We start from the raw sequence: 23,612 nt of genomic DNA, 5'->3' as shown, positions 1-23,612 counted from the left end.
GTATCCACTTCCTGTCAGAAAATGTCTCAGGGTTTTGCCTGCCAAATGAGTTCTGTTATACTCACAGACACCATTCAAACAGTTTTAGAAACTTTAGAGTGCTTTCTATCCATATATAATAAGTATATGCATATTCTAGTTACTGGGTAGGATTAGTAACCAGATTAAATCGGGTACATTTTTTTTATCCAGACGTGCAAATGCTGCCCCCTAGCCCTAACAGGTTAAGTGTTCCCTTTATTTTTTTGAGCAGTATATATTCGTGGTCCACACACATCAACACAGTCCCGAAGAGGGCACGACTATGCCTCTTCCCCCTCAAAAACTTCAACAGCTGCACCGTTGAGAGCATCTTGACTGGCTGCATCACCGCTTGGTATGGCAACTGCTTGTCATCCGACCGCAAGACGCTACAGACGGTAGTGCGTATGGCCCAGTACATCACTGGGACCGAGCTCCCTGCCATCCAGGACCTCTATACCAGGCGGTGTCAGAGGAAGGACCTAAACATTTTCAATGACTCCAGCCACCCAAGTCGTAGACTGTTCTCTCTGCTACCGCACGGCAAGCGGTACCGATGCACCAAGTCTGGAACCAACAGGAGCTGAACAGCTTCTACCCCCAAGCCATAAGACTGATAAATAGTTAGTTAAATAGTTAACCAAATAACTACCCGAAATATCTGCCTCGTCACATACACTGCAGTTACTGTTTATTATCTATCCCGTTGCCTAGTCACTTCGTCCCTACCTATATGTACATCTCTACCTCAATGACCTCGTACCTCTGCACACCAACTCAGTACTTGTACCTCGTGTATATAGCTAAGTTATCTTTACTCATTGTGTATTTATTCCTTGTTATTTTTCTATCATTTTTTTTCTTTCTCTGCATTGCTGATAATAGCCTCTAAGTAAGCATTTCACTTCGTAAACAACACCTGTTGATTACAAAGTATGTGACTAATAAAGTTAAATTTGATGTGGTCACTTAGAATGCATGGGTTTTCTTTCTATTTCTGTGCTGGTGGCGTGTTCACAAACTCCCTCCCTCTACCTCTGTCTGTGTAGTATGGAGGATGACGAGGACGAGGCGTGTGAGGAGAACCAAGTGACTCAGGAGATGCTGGAGGAACAGCTGGTTCGTCTGGTCACCAGAGAGGTTCTGGACCTGCTCAGTAAGTCCAGACTCTGGGAGAAAGGACAGGTTAATGGGATGTAGGGAGCACCTAAGTAGCACTTTATATGGAGTTTCTACATTGAGCATGTTTTTTTTGTCCAGAAGAAACAATCTGGTCCCTTGAAACTGTTCATAGGAATTTAGTTCTGCTGCACATCCAGATTTAATAGGTTTGGGGTATGTGGGGTGGATTGGGTTTGGGGTATGTGGGGTGGATTGGATTGGGTTTGGGGTATGTGGGGTGGATTGGATTGGGTTTGGGGTATGTGGGGTGGATTGGGGTATGTGGGGTGGTTTGGGGTATGTGGTTTGGGGTATGTGGGGTGGTTTGGGGTATGTGGGGTGGTTTGGGGTATGTGGGTTAGGTTTGGGGTATGTGGGGTGGGTTAGGTTTGGGGTATGTGGGGTGGTTATTTTGATTATTTTGCCGAAGATTGTATCTCCGCCGGCTTGGGTTTTGGGTTATGTTTGGTGGGTTTCGGGGTGGCCATATTTCCTAACATTGATCCTTTCCCCTCAGCTCACGCCTGCATACTGAAAAAAGTTCCTGAGCCAGCAGGGAATAAGGAGGATGTGGATGGTAAGTGTTCCCTAATCCCTGCTTGTTCCCTAATCCCTGCTTGTTCCCTAATCCCTGCTTGTTCCCTAATCCCTGCTTGTTCCCTAATCCCTGCTTGTTCCCTAATCCCTGCTTGTTCCCTAATCCCTGCTTGTTCCCTATTCCCTGCTTGTTCCTTATTCCCTACGTGTTCCTTATTCCCTACTTCTTTCCATGTTTTCAAGGGAAGAAAAGCATCACTCAGGGTCCACCCCCTCATTCATTCTATCTTTAATGTCCTATTGTTTGTAGAGGATGAGATGATCACTGAGTCCCAGGCAGTCACAGCCTCTCCAGCCCAGCCAACAGGCGAAATGACTGAGCTGGGGAAGTGTCTACTCAAACACGAGGTCGGCACTGACGCACACACGCGCATCTACAGCAGGGGTGTTCAACTCATTCCATGTAGGACCAAAAAACCCACAAACACTAGGCCCTGTGTGGAATGCGTTTGACACCCCTGATCTACAGCATCGACCCATAGCAGTGTGACAGAACTCTCTCTTCCTCTGCAGGACATCTATATGACCTTGTTGACTATCTCGTTCACCTCTCTGTCCTGGAAGGACACCAGTAACTGTCACCGCACCGCCTCCATGGTGTGCTGGACCCTGCTGCGACAGGTAGGCTGTTACCCTGCTGCGACAGGTAGGTTGTTACCCTGCTGCGACAGGTAGGCTGTTACCCTGCTGCGACAGGTAGGTTGTTACCCTGCTGCGACAGGTAGGCTGTTACCCTGCTGCGACAGGTAGGCTGTTACCCTGCTGCGACAGGTAGGCTGTTACCCTGCTGCGACATCCTCTATCTCTCTGACTCTGTTCTTCTGTTCAGGTCGTAGGGGGGAACCTTCTGCCAGAGGCGGTCACATGGTTCTATGCCAGTGTTCTGAAGGGACTGCAGATGCACGGGCAGCACGAGGTCTGTAACTCAGCCCTTACACAACTGGCCCTGATTATATATGACAACCTGGTGAGTAACACACTCACTCGCTCACACACACCCTCCCTTCATCTTTCTTCTTCCTCCTAACTCTACCTTTCCTCCCTCTCTGGGTCAGCGGCCGCGGTACATGGAGCTAAGGAGTGTGATGACTCAGATCCCCAGCATCAATCTGGAGGCTCTGGACCAGTACGACCAGCGGCTGCTGGAGCCCAGCTCCGCCCAGAAGGTGGGAGAGAAGAAGAGGAAGGACCAGTTCAAGAAGCTCATCGCCGGCACCGTGGGGGTAATACCACCTCCCACCACTAGATGGGGGTGTTCTTGCACTTATGTTTTTCTGCTGAGAACACCTAGAATTATTTAATAACAAAATAATGTCCGAAATGTGTCCATTGTGACTGTTGAAATGGATATTACTTATAGGATTTAAGTTATACTTTGTTGGAGAGTGGTGGCAGTATTTTTCATATAAGTTTAATTAAATAGCTCCTGTACACTCAGATATAATAAAACAACCATTCAATCCAGACAGATTGTAACTGTATTTGTTCTCTCCTCCCCACAGAAAGCTCTGGGCCAGCAGTTTAAAAAGGAGGTACATATCAGAAATCTCCCGTCTCTCTTTAAGAAGCCCAAGTTGGAGAAAAGGGACATTGTGGAGCCCAGTGAGACTGGATCTCTAGCAGCTCTCTTCTCCCCAACACAGGACGACATCTAGGAGAACATAACCGCACAGAGAGGCTCTCAGACTGGACTAACACACACACACTTTCTACCCTCCCCAGTGGAATTTTACTCCTGAAGGATTGGCTCAACAAGGGTACGACGTCTCTATCCTATTGATCAACAGTAGGATGAATGGTCTCTACAAACTGTGGACAAAGAGAATCAGAATATTCTGTCATGGACTGAACCCTGCTAACTGGTCATACATGTTTCTCCAAATAATGTGTCTGTCTGCCTTGATCAGGAATATGGAACAATATGTCTGAAGATGATGAAGATGATGGTTATTGTCCTTCAAGAGGACATGGCTGTTGCCATAAACCCTTCAGGTTGTAAATGGTAACAACACAATGCATTTATACAGCTCATATCCTCACTAGCACAACACATTTAACTTACATTGTGTTTTGGTATTTCCGCTAACATGGACCATCCACCTGGCTGCTTAACATAGAGATAGACAGAGGACTCGTCTTTATATCTGTGTCTTATAGCGTCTGACAGCATGGGCAGCACCATTGAAGCTACAGCCCATAGTCAAGTAGTCAACTGGGTGGGGATTCCTATTTTAAAATGGTGGATGATGGCAATGCCCAAGGGGTGATACCCATGATGAGTCCTCTATCTATCTCTATGGTGCTAAACAATAGCAGCCATTTTGTGCCAGAAGAACCTGAATGGGATCCAGTGAGCATTTCTGAGGTGGAAGACTTCAGAGTAGTCTGCTGTATAAGGAGAGCTATCATCAAACCAAGGTTTTGTACAGGATCATTACTCTGTTGATGGGTGAGGTTGTCAAGTAGAACCATCATTGGTGACTTTATGTTTTGAACTGGTGTTTCTCCCAGCTATGAACGAATGAGAAACCAGCACTACATTCCTCTTAGGTTAAAGGGATAGTTGGCTGCATCAAGTGTTGTCAGACATTATTGTTAAAAACTGACTGACAAGTGGAGAGCTCATATTTTAGTTTTCTGTTTTGTAGGTAACATTAGATACATTTGGAAAAGATCTACAGGAAAGGAAAGGGGGATACCTAGTCAGTTGTACAACTGAATGCATTCAACCGAAGTGTGTCTTCCACATTTAACCCAACCCCTCTGAATCAGACCTCAATCCCACATAAACGAGAATAGAAACTAGGCACCAACTACTGTAACTCAAGTTTATATGGTGCCTGTCAGTTTCCCATTCATTTGCTATTGAGGCCTACAGAACGATTTACACTAAATACGCCATAATATGGAATCCTCTGTAATATAGACTCCCCTGTTACATCAGTGATCAGGTGTGACAAACATATTTTTTGTGTGAACTACCCCTATACATCTCCTCACCCTGTCAATTATTGTTTTGTTCACATGTGGCCATTTTTTCCTACTCAACACTAAGGAAAAAATGATCTGTACTTGTACAGGGGACAAAATATAAAACATTTTAGTGCTGTTTAGATTTTTCTGTTTTTAAATAAAATAGACTTCAAAGTCATTTTTAAATGTTTGATGTGATCAATTTCTATGTTGTGCCATGGTCTACACATGTAAAGCTGTGCTGGTCAATAATAATGGTTTAGAGAGGATAAAACATACAGGACAGAAGTGCTCATTGGTCCTGTTTGAATACGTGGTGAATGTTAAGTATTCAAACAGGACCAGAGACTTGAAACTCCACCCCCGAGTCACATGATGACTAAAGTTCATCTCAGTGCTGTAACTTTAATAACTCTCCAGGACTCATGTCTGTCTGACATACAACACTGGGATTTAATTTAGATTGTTCTGAAATATCAGGCTGTTAAACCAACCAATACAAGGTAATGTCATTAAAACTGTGATCTTTATGTGCAGATTTACTTGTTTTGAATGTGTTCCTTTAAGAGAGGAAGATGTTAAAAGTAAAAGTGAAAGTAACTTTCAGATCTCATACCAGGACAGGGAGTGACACCGTGTGAGAAAATGGCTTCTAGTTCGTCTCTCCCAGAGGAGGATTTCTCCTGTACGGTGTGCCTTGACATCTTTAAGGATCCTGTCATCTTGTCATGCAGCCACAGCTTCTGCCAAGCCTGTCTAAAGGAATGCTGGAAAGACAAGGAATCTCAGGAATGTCCAGTTTGCAGGAGACGATCCTCTAAAGATCATCCCCCTACAAACCTGTCTCTAAAGAACCTGTGTGAGGCCTTACGGGAAAGGAGACAGACAGATCTGAAAAGTCCAACCACAGGGTCCAAGGTGCTCTGCAGTCTACACAGTGAGAAACTCAGGCTGTTCTGTCTGGAGGATAAAGAGCCCATCTGTTTGGTGTGTCAGGTCTCAAGGAAACATAAAGATCATGACTGCATCCCTGTAGATGAGGCTGTACAGGATCACAAGGTAGGAGAAAGATTCTGATAGAAAATATGTGATACATCAATACTCAAACTATGGAACATGAAGTTATCAATGTTTTATTAATGAGTCTGACTCATTTAGATAATAGATACATTTTCTGCACATTGTGTTGACTGAATGATTGTGAATTTCAGTTTCTGATACATTCTAAATCCCTGTTTGGTATGAAATTGTTGTCTTGGAGATAATAAGTGAAAACATACAGTGATAGAGAAGTAGTGTACAGGCACTGGTTTACTTTTATTGTCATGAATGAAAGATACATTTTTCCCTGGAGGAAGAACAGTGATTTCCACTAGATGGGCCAGCTGCAATGGCAAAATTGGCTATGTTTTAAAAATTAATTAAAACAAACATTTGCTTCTTGGTTTTGGTTTGAGGTTAAGGTTAGGCATTATAGCATTATAGTTAGCAGTGTGGTTAGGGTTAGGCATTATAGTTATCAGTGTGGTTAAGGTTAGGCATTATAGTTAGTAGTGTGGTTAAGGTTAGGGTTAGGCATTATAGTTAGCAGTGTGGTTAAGGTTAGGGTTAGGCATTATAGTTAGTAGTGTGGTTAGGGTTAGGCATTATAGTAGTGTGGTTAGGGTTAGGCATTATAGTTAGCAATGTGGTTAAGGTTAGGCATTATAGTTAGTAGTGTGGTTAGGGTTAGGCATTATAGTTAGTAGTGTGGTTAAGGTTAGGGTTAGGTTTAAAATCAGATTTTATGACTTTGTGGCTGTGCCAGCTAGTGACCACTCCTCAGAGCTGCCTCCAGAACAAGATTCATGACAAAAAAAACAATAAATTGCTGTGAAGACTTGTTCTCTCCTATAAAGTGAGTCCAGAGGTTGTCTCCTCAGTGAGTTTCTGTCTCATTCCAGGAGGAACTCCAGACTGACCTGAAGCCCTTACAGGAGAAGCTGAAGGTCTTTAATAAAGTTAAACAAACCTGTGATAATACTGCAGTGCACATTAAGGTTAGTATAAATTATGCAAAGTTGCAATAGTACAGCATGTATTGTTTCAATTGTAGCCTAAATGTAGGATTTTATTCTGATAATAATTGTAGAATGAGATATTGTTGTCACTGTCTCCAGAGCCAGGCCCAGCACACAGAGAAGCAGATTAAGAAGGAGTTTGAGAAACTTCACCAGTTTCTACGAGAGGAAGAGGAGGCCAGGATAGCTGCTCTGAAAGAGGAAGAGAAGCAGAAGAGTCAGAAGATGAAGGAGAAGATTGAGCAGATGAACAGAGAGATATCATCACTTTCAGACACAATCAGAGCCATAGAGGGGGAGCTGAAAGATGAAGACATCTCATTCCTGCAGGTAAGGACTGCTCTCTCTCAGACATACATTATAATATAACTCAAATATTTATAGATCAATCAATGATATTGATGACTATATACTCTACTTTCCAGAACTTCAAGACCATGAAGGAAAGGTAAGTGATCTGCTTCTCGTCTCTCTTCTCTGTGGTTGTGAACCCAACCCCACAGAAGTTCTGACTCCTGAATGTTATTCCAGAGCCCAGTGCACAATGCCAGATCCACAGCTGGTGTCAGGGGGGCTGATAGACGTGTCCAAACACCTGGGTAACCTGAAGTTCAGAGTCTGGGAGAAGATGCAGGGGATCATCAAACACAGTGAGTACTGGATAGGAGCGGACATGATTGAGAATAATGTAAGATAGATTTTAATTAAGTAGTCTATTTTAAGTAGTATTCTTAGTGTACATGAAAAGAGACTACATGGTATAATCTGTGGAATATCTCTGTCTTTGCTCTGAAGCTCCTGTGATTCTGGACCCCAACACTGCACACCCATGTCTCTCTCTGTCTGATGATCTGACCAGTGTGAGTAACACTGACCCAAAGCTGCAGCTCCCTGATAACCCAGAGAGATTCATGAAGTATGCAAATGTTCTGGGCTCTAAGGGGCTCAGCTCTGGTCAACACAGCTGGTAGGTGGAGGTGGGGGACCATCCTATCTGGAACCTGGGCGTGGCTAAAGAGTCAGTTGACAGGAAGGGGGAGGTGCATGCATCACCAGAGAATGGAATCTGGGCTATACTGCTGAGGAGTGGTACGTATAGTAATGGAATGGGAGAGACCCTCCTCCTGAAGGAGATACCCCAGAAGATCAGAGTGCAGCTGGACTACGACCAGGGGGAGGTGTCCTTCTACGACTCCAAAGACATGACACTCATCTACACTCAAAAAGACACATTCACTGAGACTCTCTATCCTTTCTTCTCTATTGGATCAGCTGGTGATGACAAAAGCACTGGTGTACAGATCTGCCAATCAGAGGTGTCTCTGACAGTGATGTCATCCCAATGAGGTTGTGTTTGTGTGTGTTGTTGTGGGTGAAATTACTAGATTATGTTATAACACTGTATAATACTGTTATTGTATCAAATTGTTGTTTTCTGGAGTAGAACAGTGTTTTTAGAACTCATCAGTGTGTGGTCTTCTGAGTTGGACCTCTGGGGCTTAATGCTGACTGTAGATTTACCATGTCTTAGGCCACATTCCATTCACGTGAGGGAGATTGCTCCGGTTTGACTGGAAGGTACCAGGGAGAGATGTCTCGGGTATAGATACTAATGAGAGGAACCCTGTTTTGGGGACCAGACCCTGGTTTACTCACAATGAGAACAGTCTTTACAGCAGATACTGTCTTCTGTGAATTATTCATTCATTTAATACGAATCCTAACCTTGTGACCCATTCCACATATCTGTTGTTTATCATGTAGACTAAAGGGGTGTATCTTTGCTATGAAAGGTCTTTGTATCCTTTGTCTCAGGGCTCTCAACCCAACAGTGACCATGTTGGGGTGACCAGCCATCGTTATTGTTCTGTGCTTTCCTTATGATAAGTTTATAATAAAGTAATATCCTTATTGGTGATTTACCTTGTCTCTCCTCATTATTGATTAGAATGTCCACGACGTTGTGTGTGTGTGTGTGTGTGTGTGTGTGTGTGTGTGTGTGTGTGTGTGTGTGTGTGTGCGTGCCCGCCCGCCCGCCCGCGGAGTTAGAATAGTTGAAAACACAAGGTGATATTTAATAACATACTGTTGTTAGTTAGAATAGTAGAATACACAATGTGATATTTAATAACTTACTGTAGTTGTTCATCAGCAATTTTCCTCTTATGTCACTCACTGACTTTCACTCAATCAGCCCATGTCTGTTAAAAAAAATTGGATTGGTAAATTAGTCTAGTTAAATGGCCCATTTGATGTTGTTAATCACTTTCACTCAGAGATCATATTAACAAGGTCTAGGAGTAGCTGAAGGTATAGTGTTATTATTACTGGTGAACTCACTGTTTATTTATTAGGAGTGTGTTTCTTTAGACAAAGTCTTTATTTACAACACTGTGATTTTCTCTCTATTTAAACTACTTTTTACATCTGAAGACTTTTCTTTGTGTGTTTTATTTTATCAGAGTACAGCCACTAATGATCAGAGGATTGGTTTTATTCTGTTATTTTTAACCGGTTATGTTTTATGAAATATTTTATGGAATATCTATTTTTTATATTCTTTTGATACTGTTACAGACAGTATCATGATACTGATCTGACTATTGATCTACAGAGCTGTGTGTTAAACTGTTATCAGTGAATGTTCTACATGCTACTGGGTCTGGGAGGACATCATGTACAACACAATGTCTGTCATTATTGGTGCTGATGTGAAGCTACGCAACAAACTGACATTAAAGATCATCAAAGAAACATCATTTCCTGTCGTTATTGGTTGTGTGAAACATTGATCATCAACAGAGGTCATGTATTGAACTGAGATAATGTCATGCTGAAGGTTGACTGTGATTGAAGATTTTACAACATGGACTGGTAATATTTAATGTACATGTTTGAGTATTTCATTTATAGGTATTTAGTGAATTTAGATTTGTCTGCTAAACTGCATGCTGGTACTAGTGACTGGTCTGCAGTGACTGAGTGCAGTTGAATTGTTAACCACCAGATGGAGAACTTGAGATACAAAAGCTCAGCCTTTTGTAAAGATGTCCTGAAACCATGGTGACTGAGTCGTTACATGTTTGGTATGGTAAGTACACGTTGTGGAGATCTGTGTTGTATTGTAAGTATAGCAGGTTCCTGCTCTCTCTCTCTCTCTCTCTCTCTCTCTCTCTCTCTCTCTCTCTCAGGTCCTGTAAATGCACAACAGGACAGCAGCGACCGTGCTGGACATACCAATGTTCACTACTGTACATAGTTACCACGTCAAACTCAGGTGTTGCCCCCCACCTCCCCCTCTAAACTACTGCTACTCTCTGTTATTATCTATGCATAGTCACTTTAATAACTCTACCTACATGTACATATTACCTCAATTACCTCGACACCGGTGCCCCGCACATTGACACATTGACTCCGAACAGGTACCCCCTGTATATAGCCCCGCTATTGTTATTTACTGCTGCTCTTTAATTACTTGTTATTCTTATCTCTTTTTTTGTAGGTATTTTTTAAAGCCGCACTGCTGGTTAAATGCTCGTAAGTAAGCATTTCACTGTAAGGTCAACACCTGTTGTATTCGGCGCATGTGAGAAATAAGATTTGATTTGATGTGATAAAAACTCAGGGGTTTTGTTTAGAATGGGTTCTCCAGACACAGTTTGTTAACTGTAGACATGCTAGGTTAGACCCATTCAACCATGCATTATCCATACACAACCCCCCAAGTACACATAGTGTTATTTTAGAATGATTCATAATAAAACTTCACACCACTCTTCTATGTTCTCTCTCTGGCGAGCACTAGTTACTACTATATTACTACACAATTACTACAGAAACTAAAGTTAGACAAATGTTCCTGAGACTTGCAGGTGACTTCCTTTATTAACTATATGAGTTGTGGTACTGTCTGCTGTTTGACAATTCTCCTCTTAAGTGTCAATTGGTGTCGTTCCTTCTGACGTCTGAGACAAACAGAGGTGTGTGTTGCGTATCTGTGTGCATTCCATTCACAGCTCTGTGTGAGAGTGGAGGGAGCAGAGAGAGGGACAGAGAGAGACGCCCTCATTACTCCCTCAACACCACCCTCTACCTTGTAATCAGGACCCCACTGACACTTTAGCTGGACCAGATGGAGCTCTCTGTCTCTACGATGTGTGGTGTCTGATTGGCTAGGACTGGGAAGTACGGAGCACACACTCCCTCTCTCTTCTTTTACACAGTATCCTTTCTCAACTCCCTCCATCTCTCCATCTCTCTCTCCTTTTCTCCCCCCTCTCTCTGTCAGACAGAGATTAGGGTTCCAGGGACCTTCAGGTTCTGTTATAATGTTTGTGTTGGGATGGTTTCAACACAGAGCAGGAAGAGATGAAGTGGAGGGTTAGACACGGTGAGCTGTGCAGAGCCAGGCTAAATTGAGCCAAGCCTGTGGTGTATTTAAACCAGAAGTGTTAATTTCATTGTGTGGAGAGAAGTTGGAGACTAACCTCCTCCTAGCCACCACTAAGGACTTCAACAATTTACTAATGTCCAAGTCCTTGTTAGGTGATGTCATACATGTAAATTCTGTATGTATTTACACACACACACACACACAGTCCTTTGTAATGCTGGGGACTCACTGCGGACAGAAGTTGAGGTTACTGCTCTCTACTCTATAGCCGCTGCATGGAGGCAAGCCTGGGAGAGAGAGAATATACAGGAGGGAGAGAATGAACCATAATAAAGGAAGAGGGACTAGAAGACAGAATGAGAGAGAATGAGAGAGTTCAGGCAGGGTTCTGAAGGGAGGTGTTGTGTGAGGAGGGAGGGAGGAGAGGAGGAGGAGGGGTGGAGTAAGGGGTCTGCTATTAGTAGATCCTAGTGATGGATGACTGCTGTGTGTGTAGGAGAGAGAGAGAGAGAGAATCTCTTACTCATTCTGCTCTTTCCCCATTCCCCCCATCATCAGACAAGTAGAGTAGAGCGGGACGGAGAGAGACGTGAGCCAACGAGTGCAGAACAGAACAACTCCACAAAGAGAAGAGAGAGGTGGATAGTTCCCTTTGCCAGGAAAGAAAAAGAGAAGAAAATCAAGCCTTTCAGAAAACACCAACAGGAGAAGAAATAATAGACTGCAGCACATTTATAACATCTGATCTGCTTTGCTTACCAACTGAGGACTTATTTCTAGCCCCATTTTATGTTGGAACAGATAGATTTCTTTCTCATTCTACAAGAGATGACACACTGATTGTACAACACTTGCACTGTGTAGTAGGACTTTTTGAAGAGAGAAGGAGAAAGTGGGAGAAAGAAAGAGAAAATAAGGCTTTTTTGGAGCCAGGTTTTGAGAAGCAGGAGGCTGCAGTGGTGGAGATCATGCCTGGGAAAGGAGCTTGTTCTGGGGCAGGCGTGGGGAGGTTACCTGGGTACTGGGTGTATGTGCTGGTTCTCTGTGCCCTGGTGACAGGCTATGCCAGCACATGCCCTGCCCTGTGTACCTGCAGTGGCACCACAGTTGACTGCCATGGACTGGGCATCAAAACCATGCCCCGGAATATACCCCGCAACACAGAGAGAATGTGAGTATCTTCCTTTGTGCTATACCATACCTGTGTGTGTGTGTGTGTGTGTGTGTGTGTGTGTGTGTGTGTGTGTGTGTGTGTGTGTGTGTGTGTGTGTGTGTGTGCGTGTGTGTGTGTGTGCGTGTGCGTGTGCGTGTGTGCGTGCAATGCCATTCCAGTCAGGTATAAATAGTTATGAGGGACTGGAAAGAGCAGGAGCAGATGCATGCCACCTGTACTGTGTGTGTGTCTATACATACTGACAGTAAAATGTGGACTAGAGCATTAATGAAATTCATGAAGTGTTCAAGTGATTAAGTTCAGGTCAATACAATGAATACAGTTAACAGTTGATCTTATGTCTGTATGTCCTGTCTAATATGACTAAATGTTACTGTGAGATGATTCAATCAGTAAATGTCTAGTTGATGTGGTGGTATTGAATTTCTATTTTCAAGCTGAATTTCACTGCATACTTGCATCTTCTGGATTGCAAAATAATCAATAAATAATTAAACTCCCTCTAGACTTGGTGTAAAGAAACGTTAGCCTACATTCTGATGGTTTGGGGATACAGGTTATTTTTTAGACTGGATCCTCTCTGTCTCTGTGTCTCTGTGTCTCTGTCTCTGTCTCTGTCTCTGTGTCTCTCTCTCTCTCTGTCTGTCTCTGTCTCTGTCTCTGTGTCTCTGTCTCTGTGTCTCTGTCTCTCTCTCTCTCTATCTGTCTCTCGGTCTCTGTCTCTGTCTCTGTCTCTGTCTCTCTCTCTCTCTCTGTCTGTCTCTGTCTCTGTGTCTCTGTCTCTGTCTCTGTCTCTGTGTCTCTCTCTCTCTCTCTGTCTGTCTCTGTCTCTGTCTCTGTGTCTGTGTCTCTGTCTCTGTGTCTCTGTCTCTCTCTCTCTCTATCTGTCTCTCGGTCTCTGTCTCTGTCTCTCTCTCTCTCTCTGTCTGTCTCTGTCTCTGTGTCTCTGTCTCTGTCTCTGTCTCTGTGTCTCTCTCTCTCTGTCTGTCTCTGTCTCTGTCTCTGTCTCTGTGTCTCTCTCTCTCTCTGTCTGTCTCTGTCTCTGTGTCTGTGTCTCTGTCTCTCTCTCTCTCTCTCTCTCTCTCTCTCTCTCTCTCTCTTTGTCTCTCAGTCGCTCCCTCCCTCACTCTCTTCCCCTCTCCCTCTCCTGCACTGGCCCTCCCTCACTCTTACAAACCCTCACTCCTTAAATTGTTAAATCAAGTAGAAAACTAAGTAAATCTGCTCCTGAAGTGTGTCCTGCCTTTCAGAAGATCTGCTAGACATCTTGTAAGAGGAAGGAGAGCTTGGAGGGAGAAGAGACAGAGAGAGAGAAAGGGTTTTCTCCCTTTTTGGACGTCCTTTTAAAATATTAATCTGTAAATCAGTGGTGAGGAACGGTGTGGAGGAGAGGTGTGGAGGAGAGGAGGAGAGGAGTGGAGGAGGAGAGAAGTGGAGGAGAGGAGTGGAGGAGAGAAGTGGAGGAGAGGAGTGGAGGAGAAGAGAAGTGGAGGAGAGGAGTGGAGGAGAGGAGGAGAGGAGTGGAGGAGAGGAGTGGAGGAGAAGAGTGGAGGAGGAGAGAAGTGGAGGAGTGGAGGAGAGGAGAAAGATTGTTCTATCTCAGCTTCTAGAATAGCTCAGATGAATAAAAGATGTGGGAATGGAGGAGAGCAGAGGACAGAAACACTTGTGTCAGAACTGACTGTATATTTATTACAATCTATATTTCATTTCTAAGAACACATTTACCAGAAGTTAATGTCAGGGCTGATTGTATGTTCACACACGTGGTGATTTTATTATCGTCTTTTACGTGAGTGACCGTTCACACTGAGAGTGGAGTTCAACTGAAGTGGGTTGTATGTGTTCCACATAGTTAATGTCTGTGTAGGTCAGGTATACTAGCTGTTCTACCTGGGATTTGTAATGTGATTTCATGCCTCAAACATTCTTCCTGAGTAGGAAGGATTTCTGTTCATCTCTAAATACTTCTGTCTGATGTATCTAGTAGACATTTCCTCTTTGGCGGTTAGACGTGTGAGTTGTCTGTCTGTGTCTGTGTAGATTTTATTATTTGATAGTCAATGGTTTAAAGTTTTCCGTGTGTGTGTGTGTGTGTGTGTGTGTGTGTGTGTGTGTGTGTGTGTGTGTGTGTGTGTGTGTGTGTGTGTGTGTGTGTGTGTGTGTGTGTGTGTGTGTGTGTGTGTATGGGGGGTCATGTAGAAGGTTATTGGTCTCCATGGAGACGTTAGTTAACCATGTGAACTCTCCGTACTCCAGGGCCGTTATAAAGGGGGATTCATCAAGGTGATTGAACAAGTACCACTAATGCTGATATTAGTGTAGTATTGGAGTAGACAGCTACTGGGACAGAGTCCAGGCATTTACATTGACTTGAAGAGGAGAGGAGGAAAGGAGGAGAGGTGGATAACAGAGGAGAGCTAAGGAGGGAAGGAGTGAAGGAGGTTAGGGGGTGCAGCCTGTCTGGACAAGGTTTATTGAACAATCCTGGACTGCAGGGGCGATTTGGGGGAAGTGTGTATGTGGGTGTGTCGGTGGCTGGAAGGTGTGTGTGTGGGTTGACAGTGTGTGGGTGTGTGATTTGGGGGTAGTGTGTATGTGGGTGTGTCGGTGGGTGGAAGGTGTGTGTGTGGGTTGACAGTGTGTGATTTGGGGGAGGTGTTGAGACTGACTCCAGTATCCCAGTTGCACTTGTCACTGTGGATTTAGATCAGCCCTGACCTCTGAACTGTAATGAGCCTCAACTCAGCTCAGCTCCAAGTGTTAAAATCACACCATGCTACACACACACCTTCTCCTGCCATGGTTAGGATATCTTCAGCCTGCCGTCCATTATTAGTCCCACTCACAGACACCACTCATACTTAAACTATACCATTGGTGAGTATAGAGGCAAGTCAACAAGTATTGAGACTTTACATATTTGTTATTGTTATACATGCACACATACACACACTACACACACACTACACGCACACACACACACACTACACACACCCCACAAGTTTCAGAAATGGCCTTCCCTGTCTCTGCTTCTCTAAGAGCTTGTCTCTCTGTAAAGTGTGTTGTATCTCTAATGGATGTATAGATCCAGTCCTGGCTGCTGAACAGCTCTCATAACACTACAGACCATCTAGTGACAATGAGCTGATGATGATAGGAATGACTGGACTGACCTCTTTCAGCCTCTCTACAGCACAATACAACTCTCCAGTCAAAACACACATCAGCTCAGACTCAACACTAAAACTAACTGTGTTGTTGGATGGTGTGTATGTGTGCGTGCAAGCGTGTGCGTGTGTGTGCGTGTGTGTGTGTGTGTGTGTGAAGGCCAGAGGAGGCTTCTCATGACAGATGTTTGGGCTAGACTCCTATCTTTTGCTTATGAAGTCAATATGAGTTGTGCTGGGACCTTGGCTTCATTCTCATCTGTCATATGGAATTATTTTACGGTGGTCATACTATGGATCATATTTGATTTAGAATTTTAGGACCCCTTTAGAATGTTTTTTTGTGTGTGTGTGTATATAAAATATTGAATGTGGCCTCTACTACTAAATCCCAGAGTAAACACATTGAATAACACATTCATTGTCACGGGCGGATAGAACAGTTTAAGGGTGAGTCAAGTGCAGGAGACTGAGGTCCGTTGGAACAAACGTGATTTAATAAATCCATGGGCAGAATCCATATAAGGCTGGGAGCACAACAGTCAAAAGACTAAAGGAAGCTCCGCTCGAAAAGGCAGACGGGGCGCAGCCCGGCAACCCTAATTCCTAGACAATAAGTAATAAACCAACGACATAAAACCAACACCACCTCTACCACACGTAACAAAGAACAATCCCGCACGAATCCTAACTAAACACAGACAGACTAAATACCCCCCCACTAATGACAAAACACAAAACAGGTGCAATCAATAAACAAACATAACTAACAGACACTGAAACACAGATCGGTGGCAGCTAGTAGGCCGGCGACGATGACCGCCGAGCACTGCCCGACCGAGGAGAGGCGCCACCTTCTGTGGACGTTGTGACATTCATAAATGGAAAAACAGACACGCAAAAAATAAATCATTGGAAACAAGGTGAAGTGTTTGTCCTTTAACTAGGAGATATAAGAAAGCTTTTTAATATTTTTCTTACCGGTGGGGTCACGTTAGTTTGTTGCCTAAACGGTTCAGACGCTACATGCAGAAGTTGACAAATCCACGGTTCAGACTTCAGACGAGTCCCCTGACAAAATGGGAACCACCATCGGGTTTGTGAGAATCTCTACAGATTCGCTACAGACGTTTTCAGGAGAAGACTGAAGTGCGACATCGGCGGATTCGGTGTATTGAGATTCATCCAATGAATAACCCTGATATCTCTAGTTTAAACTGACAGATTTTGATGCGGATTTTTTTTATATGATTCTTAGATTGACTCACTGGTGCTTTAACCGACTCTATGGGGTTAAATTAGATACTAAAGTCAATACAGGATTCAGAGTGTGTGTTTCACATGGTGTGTGTTTCACATGGTGTGTGTGGTCTGTGGGAGAGTGAGAATATGTATTTTTCCATATCTGTACTGAGTGCCCTGAGGTCTGACCAGACAGACTGAGAACTGTAAATAATGTTATGGGGGTTAACCTCCACGCACGCACACACACGACAGACCTTCACCTCGTCCCTCACCAAGAGAGAATGAAAGCAGCATTTGAGGGAAAGAGGGAGAGAGAGGGGAAGAAACATGACTTATGTCTGTAGATTGAAGCACTCCAGCCTGGTTCTTCTGTTATTCTCTCTCTCTCTCTCTCTCTCTCTCTCTCTCTCTCTCTCTCTCTCTCTCTCTCTCTCTCTATTTCTCTCTCTCTCTCTCTTTGCATATTGCTCCTCTCTCTATGGGACAGCTTTCTCTCTTCATACATCCTCTCTCTCACTCTCTGTATCCCTTCGACTCTCTGTCCTCTCCATCCCTCTCTTCTCTCCTGTTCCACTCCCTCTTCTGGTCTGTGACTCTCACGGCTGTCACTTCCATATGCTGTGGAATCTGGTCATGCTGACACTCTCAACTAGACCTCTAGCTACCTGCCTGTTTTACTGTACCTGGTGAGACCTGGTGGCATTTACAGGGACATTTAACCAACAGAGTTAACAGCATGATCAACCCATTACACTGTGTTTTGAGGCAGACAGACAGACGGACAGACAGACTGACAGGCAGATGGACAGACGTGACACAGTACTGGTTTTAAGGTAGAAGGTTGGGGGTCTGCTCTGTTAGTGGTTCATTTGTTTCTAATGAGGATCAGTGTTGATTGAGCAAAACAGGTGTTGTTACTGAAATGAGCAGCTTGTCCCCACAGTGAGGATCTCTGATCTCTACCTCCATCACAGTGTCCTCTCCTCTGTCCTGCAGCCTAAACAGCTCCACAACAAATGGCTCTGCAGCTACAATCACTGCTTCTCTGGCTCTCTACCCAACACAACACATAGGAGTGTGTGTGTTTCTTGATATGCACCATGTGTGTTAACATGTGGATTTATGAGCACATTTGTTTAGCTATTTATATGCATGTGTATATGTACATATGAACACGTGTGTTGTCATGTGTTCATGTGATCTTGTGTGAGCATCGGGCAATTGTGTTTGATTTTTCTCCCTCCTACACTCAGATTCCATTTCACGTAATAATAATATTATCAATAATAACATTATTACAAGTTATAATAATAATAATATTATTCATATTCATTATCATAATAATAATGATGCTCAATTCAAACCAGGTCTTTCAACATACCATCTGCTTTCCTTCCCTCCTCAGCTCTGTCTAGTCCAGGGAACTCAACAGGTGGCAGGAATAAATATAATTACTTTTTCAGCGTTGATTCTTCTTCGCTGCTGTGTTATAGTCGTGGACCGGTGCTGTGTGTGTGTGAGACTGGTGGTGTGTATGAAATGGGCTCCCCCAAAGGTATACTGAACCAGGAAGTCCCTACAGGTGGCCACTGGGCAGGTTGAGATGAAGGATTAGTCAGCGATGTCATAAATTTACATTTTTACATTTACGTAATTTAGCAGACGCTCTTATCCAGAGCGACTTACAGTAGTGAATGCATACATTTCATTTAATTTCATGCATTCAAAAAAATAAATGGTACTGGACCCCCGCGGGAATCGAACCCACAACCCTGGTGTTGCACACACCATGCTGGCATTGCAAATACCATACTCTACCAACTGAGCCACAGGGAAGACAAAATCTACATGTATCTATAAGATTCTCCACTAAGTGTGTTGGCACTCGAATATTTTTGATTGAATAATGTTGTTAAGACATTATCCCTCATGAATAACAAAAATAATAGCATCTTCCTGAATCATTATAATGAGATTTTTTCTGAGGGAACACAATTGCAGTAGAATTGTTCTTTTTTAAGAACTGGTCTGCTGGTCTGTTTACCTGAGCTCCACAGGCCCCTCTTAGACAGGGGACTGGGTTTGGGTGGTTACTAGGGTTGAATTGTTACTGAGATTTACTGCCAAACCCACTCCCTTTTCCTGGGATAAATACACTACATGACCAAAAAGTATGTGGACACCTGCTCGTCGAAATTCTCATTCTAAAATAATGGCCATTAATATGGAGTCGGTCCCCCTTTTGCTGCTATAACAGCCTCCTGTCAGTGTCAGTGAAGTGGAGATGAGGAATAGAGTCAATCGCAGGACACCGAACTGAGTAAAAATATACGTATTTACTCTAGAAAAGCTCATCAGTCAAAATCCACGCAGGGATAAAACAATAATGACAAACACAACTAACACGACCAACAGGAAAATATTAACGCACAAAACATCATGATAGCCAGAGGGTTTAAATAGGGAAATAATCATAACGAAATGGGAACCAGGTGTGAACAATCAAGACATAACAAATGGACAAAGAAACATGGATCGGCGGCAGCTTGAAAGCCGATGACGATGACCACCGAACGCCGCCTGAACAAGGAGAGGCACCAACTTTGGCGGAAGTTGTGACACCTCCACTCTTCTGGGAAGGCTTTCCACTAGATGTTGGAACATTGCTGTGGGGACTTGCTTCCATTCAGCCACAAGAGCATTAGTGAGGTCGGCACTGACGTTGGACGATAGGCCTGGCTCACAGTCAGCTTTCCAATTCATCCCAAAGGTGTTCGATGGGGTTGAGGCAAGTCAAGTTCTTCCCCACCGATCTCGACAAACCATTTCTGTATGGACCTCGCTTTGTGAACGGGGGGCATCGTCATGCTGTAACAGGAAAGGGCCTTCCTCAAACTGTTGCCACAACATTTGAAGCACAGAATAGACTGGAATGTCATTGTATGCTGTAGCACTAAGATTTCCCTTCACTGGAGCTAAGGGGCCTTGCCCAAACCATGAAAAACAGCCCCAGACCATTATTCCTCCTCCACCAAACTTTACAGTTGGCATTATACTATGGGGCAGGTACCGTTCTCCTGGCATCTGCCAAACCCAGATTTTTCCGTTGGACTGCCTGATGGTGAAGCGGAATTCATCACTCCAGAGAACGCATTTCCACTGTTCCGGAGTCCAATGGCAGCAATCCGACGCTTGGCATTGTGCATGGTGATCTTAGTCTTGTGTGCTGCTGCTCGGCCATGGAAACCCGTTTCATGAAGCTCTCGATGAACAGTTCTTGTGATGACTTTGCTTCCAGAGGCAGTTTGGAACTAGTAGTGAGTGATGCAACCGAGGACAGACGATTTTTACGAGCTACGCGCTTCAGCAGTCAACAGTCCCATTCGGTGAGCTTGTGTAGCCTACCACTTCACAGCCGTTGTTGCTCCTAAATGTTCTACTTCACAATAACAGCACTTACAGCTGACCGGTACAGCTCTAGCAGGGCAGAAATTTTATGAACTGACTCGTTGGAAAGGTGATATCCTATGATGATGTTGAAAGTCAATGAGCTCTTCAGTAAGGCCATTCTACTGCCAATGTTTGTCTATGAAGATTGCATGGCTGTGTGCTCGATTTTATACACCTGTCAGCAACGGGTGTGGCTAAAATAGCTGAATCCACTAATTTCAAGGGGTGTCCACATACTTTTGTATATATAGTGTAACTGCGAGAAACTGGTAAATTATAATAAATGATTTATACATGTATGAACAGCATGGAGTGAAATGTAACTGTTCAATTATATGTGATGTCTAAATCTGGCTTCTCTACGTCCTCTGCATGATGAACCGTCGACGCTCAGGGTGGGGACAGACAGCCCATCTCAGTATGGAGTGCATTTCACAATGCATGTAGACCTATGATCTCACCATGCAAACTTGTTTTTCCTTCTGACAGGTAGGCCTATATTTGCTGCAGCATAGTCTATGATACAGTAACATATAGACCGAATATACATCTAATTTACCATCTCCATCTGGCTTTCGAGGGTTACCTTGTTTTTTTTGTAAAGATGTATTTTTTAATTGCAGCTGCAGAGTTTTAAAACAGCCTGTCACTTGAATATCTTTGCTTTAAATCAGTGCACTTGCAAGTACTATCTCACAGTCTTTCTCTCTCTGCATAAACTCCCATTCAAATTGCATCCAAAATAGATAACCCTGTTCTAGATTGATATATAGCCCTATCTATAGATGTCCTAGCCTACCTCTTTCAGGTAATACATTCAATGCAGTATTAGCCTTATATTTAGCTAATTAATGATGGGTTATGCATAATAAGCTTCTAATTTATAGCCCCTGTCTCTTGTGCAATACCCACACACCTGTGCTCTGCTGGCCTCTCCTTAAAAAAGGCTCCTTAACTCTTGGAGTTCAAAGAAGGATAAGCTAGACTAGAATAACCTGCTGGACATGATTTCTTTTAGCATTTCTTATAGCAACAGACTATGAGAAGAAGGCGCTATGATGGTAGGCTACAGCCGTTATTTATTCAGACCATAACCATTCAATCTTCTTGAAGAGAAGTGAAAGTGTTCTGCATCTAATTCTAGTCCTATATTATTCAAGGACGTCATTAGAATGATGAAGATAAGGACAAGGAAACTTCTTTCATTTAACTGTTGAAAGCGAGGAAAGAATGAAGCAACAATAGACAGAGAAAGAGGAGATAGGCTAACAACATTAGGGGAAATATCATGAAAGGTATATTTGCGTCAGCCTACTAATTATACAAATAGCCTGTACTGGTAACTTCGTAGGCAGCATTTGCTGCACCAGAATCACATGTTCTCTTCTGGTTTGAATGATGTGCGTAATTCCAGTCCACATAATACAGTATAACACAGTATACAGTAATACGTCAGCCTACTGGCTAGTTTCATTTGTTTACTGAGGAGAGCATATAGCTAGCTACATCTATGGGCTTTAGTGTTTTTCTGTCGTGCATAATGTGCAGTAGCCTATAAAATGTATGTAGCCTATTGGATAACGACACAATCATCTGGCCTTTTTTGGGCTTGGGCTCAATAAATGTATTTAATATATGGCTCATTAAATGTATTTAATATATGGCTCATTAAATGTATTTAATATATGACTCATTAAATGTATTTATTATATGACTCATTAACTGTATGACTCATTAAATGTATTTAATATATGGCTCATTAAATGTATTTAATATATGGCTCATTAAATGTATTTAATATATGGCTCATTAACTGTATTTAATATACTGTTCAAAAAAATAAAGGGAACACTTAAACAACACAATGTAACCCCAAGTCAATCACACTTCTGTGAAATCAAACTGTCCACTTAGGACGCAACACTGATTGACAATACATTTCACATGCTGTTGTGCAAATGGAATAGACAACAGGTGGAAATTATAGGCAATTAGCAAGACACCCCCAATAAAGGAGTGGTTCTGCAGGTGGAGACCACAGACCACTTCTCAGTTCCTATGCTTCCTGGCTGATGTTTTGGTCACTTTTGAATGCTGGCGGTGCTTTCACTCTAGTGGTAGCATGAGACGGAGTCTACAACCCACACAAGTGGCTCAGGTAGTGCAGCTCATCCAGGATGGCACATCAATGCGAGCTGTGGCAAGAAGGTTTGCTGTGTCTGTCAGCGTAGTGTCCAGAGCATGGAGGCGCTACCAGGAGACAGGCCAGTACATCAGGAGACGTGGAGGAGGCCGTAGGAGGGCAACAACCCAGCAGCAGGACCGCTACCTTCGCCTTTGTGCAAGGAGGAGCAGGAGGAGCACTGCCAGAGCCCTGCAAAATGACCTCCAGCAGGCCACAAATGTGCGTGTGTCTGCTGAAACGGTCAGAAACAGACTCCATGAGGGTGGTATGAGGGGCCCGAAGTCCACAGGTGGGGGTTGTGCTTACAGCCCAACACCGTGCAGGACGTTTGGCATTTGCCAGAGAACACCAAGATTGGCAAATTCGCCACTGGCGCCCTGTGCTCTTCACAGATGAAAGCAGGTTCACACTGAGCACGTGACAGAGTCTGGAGACACCGTGGAGAACGTTCTGCTGCCTGCAACATCCTCCAGCATGACTGGTTTGGCGGTGGGTCGGTCATGGTGTGGGGTGGCATTTCTTTGGGGGGCCGCATAGCCCTCCATGTGCTCGCCAGAGGTAGCCTGACTGCCATTAGGTACGGAGATGAGATCCTCAGACCCCTTGTGAGACCATATGCTGGTGCGGTTGGCCCTGGGTTCCTCCTAATGCAAGACAATGCTGGACCTCGTGTGGCTGGAGTGTGTCAGCAGTTCCTGCAAGAGGAAGGCATTGATGCTATGGACTAGCCCGCCCATTCCCCAGACCTGAATCCAATTGAGCACATCTGGGACATCATGTCTCGCTCCATCCACCAACGCCACGTTGCACCACAGACTGTCCAGGAGTTGGCGGATGCTTTAGTCCAGGTCTGGGAGGAGATCCCTCAGGAGACCATCCGCCACCTCATCAGGAGCATGCCCAGGCATTGTAGGGAGGTCATACAGGCACATGGAGGCCACACACACTACTGAGCCTCATTTTGACTTGTTTAAAGGACATTACATCAAAGTTGGATCAGCCTGTAGTGTGGTTTTCCACATTAATTTTGAGTGTGACTCCAAATCCAGACCTCCATGGGTTGATAAATTGGATTTCCATTGATTATTTTTGTGTGATTTTGTTGTCAGCACATTCAACTATGTAAAGAAAAAAGTATTTAATAAGATTATTTCTTTCATTCAGATCTAGGATGTGTTAT

At 43.7% G+C, this 23,612-nt stretch overlaps 3 protein-coding genes across 6 annotated transcripts in view; all 3 read left to right on the top strand.

The window, feature by feature from the left end:
- Positions 1-4,930, top strand: part of LOC106589781 (exportin-5) — a 38,433-nt gene extending 33,503 nt beyond the window's left edge. Inside the window, exons 27-33 of the mRNA XM_045710454.1 lie at positions 1,071-1,177; positions 1,700-1,759; positions 2,030-2,127; positions 2,293-2,400; positions 2,609-2,746; positions 2,835-3,002; positions 3,282-4,930. Coding sequence (XP_045566410.1) covers positions 1,071-1,177; positions 1,700-1,759; positions 2,030-2,127; positions 2,293-2,400; positions 2,609-2,746; positions 2,835-3,002; positions 3,282-3,434 — 832 coding nt within the window. The 3' untranslated portion in view covers positions 3,435-4,930. The remainder of the gene's footprint in view (positions 1-1,070; positions 1,178-1,699; positions 1,760-2,029; positions 2,128-2,292; positions 2,401-2,608; positions 2,747-2,834; positions 3,003-3,281) is intronic.
- A 181-nt stretch (positions 4,931-5,111) lies between these two features.
- On the top strand, positions 5,112-8,730 carry LOC106589782 (nuclear factor 7, brain). The gene is given in 7 exon segments (XM_014180111.2): positions 5,112-5,255; positions 5,372-5,811; positions 6,696-6,791; positions 6,912-7,142; positions 7,238-7,260; positions 7,344-7,462; positions 7,608-8,730. Coding segments are annotated over 6 exon segments (1,434 nt in total). The 5' UTR covers positions 5,112-5,255; positions 5,372-5,397; the 3' UTR covers positions 8,159-8,730.
- Positions 8,731-11,666: 2,936 nt separating this feature from the next.
- LOC106589770 (slit homolog 1 protein) overlaps positions 11,667-23,612 on the top strand; it is a 230,758-nt gene continuing 218,812 nt past the window's right edge. For 2 of the 4 annotated variants that reach the window (XM_045710028.1, XM_045710026.1), the window contains exon 1: positions 11,667-12,379. In XM_045710028.1, the coding sequence (XP_045565984.1) occupies positions 12,177-12,379 (203 nt within the window). In that variant the 5' untranslated portion in view covers positions 11,667-12,176. The remainder of the gene's footprint in view (positions 12,380-23,612) is intronic. The other 2 variants (XM_045710029.1, XM_045710027.1) reach the window with 1 other exon arrangement.

This window comes from Salmo salar, chromosome ssa28 (genome assembly GCF_905237065.1).
Source record: "Salmo salar chromosome ssa28, Ssal_v3.1, whole genome shotgun sequence".
NCBI classification, from domain to species: domain Eukaryota; kingdom Metazoa; phylum Chordata; class Actinopteri; order Salmoniformes; family Salmonidae; genus Salmo; species Salmo salar.
The sequence above is the reverse complement of the archived record's forward strand: the minus strand, read 5'-3'. Positions and strand labels throughout refer to the sequence as shown.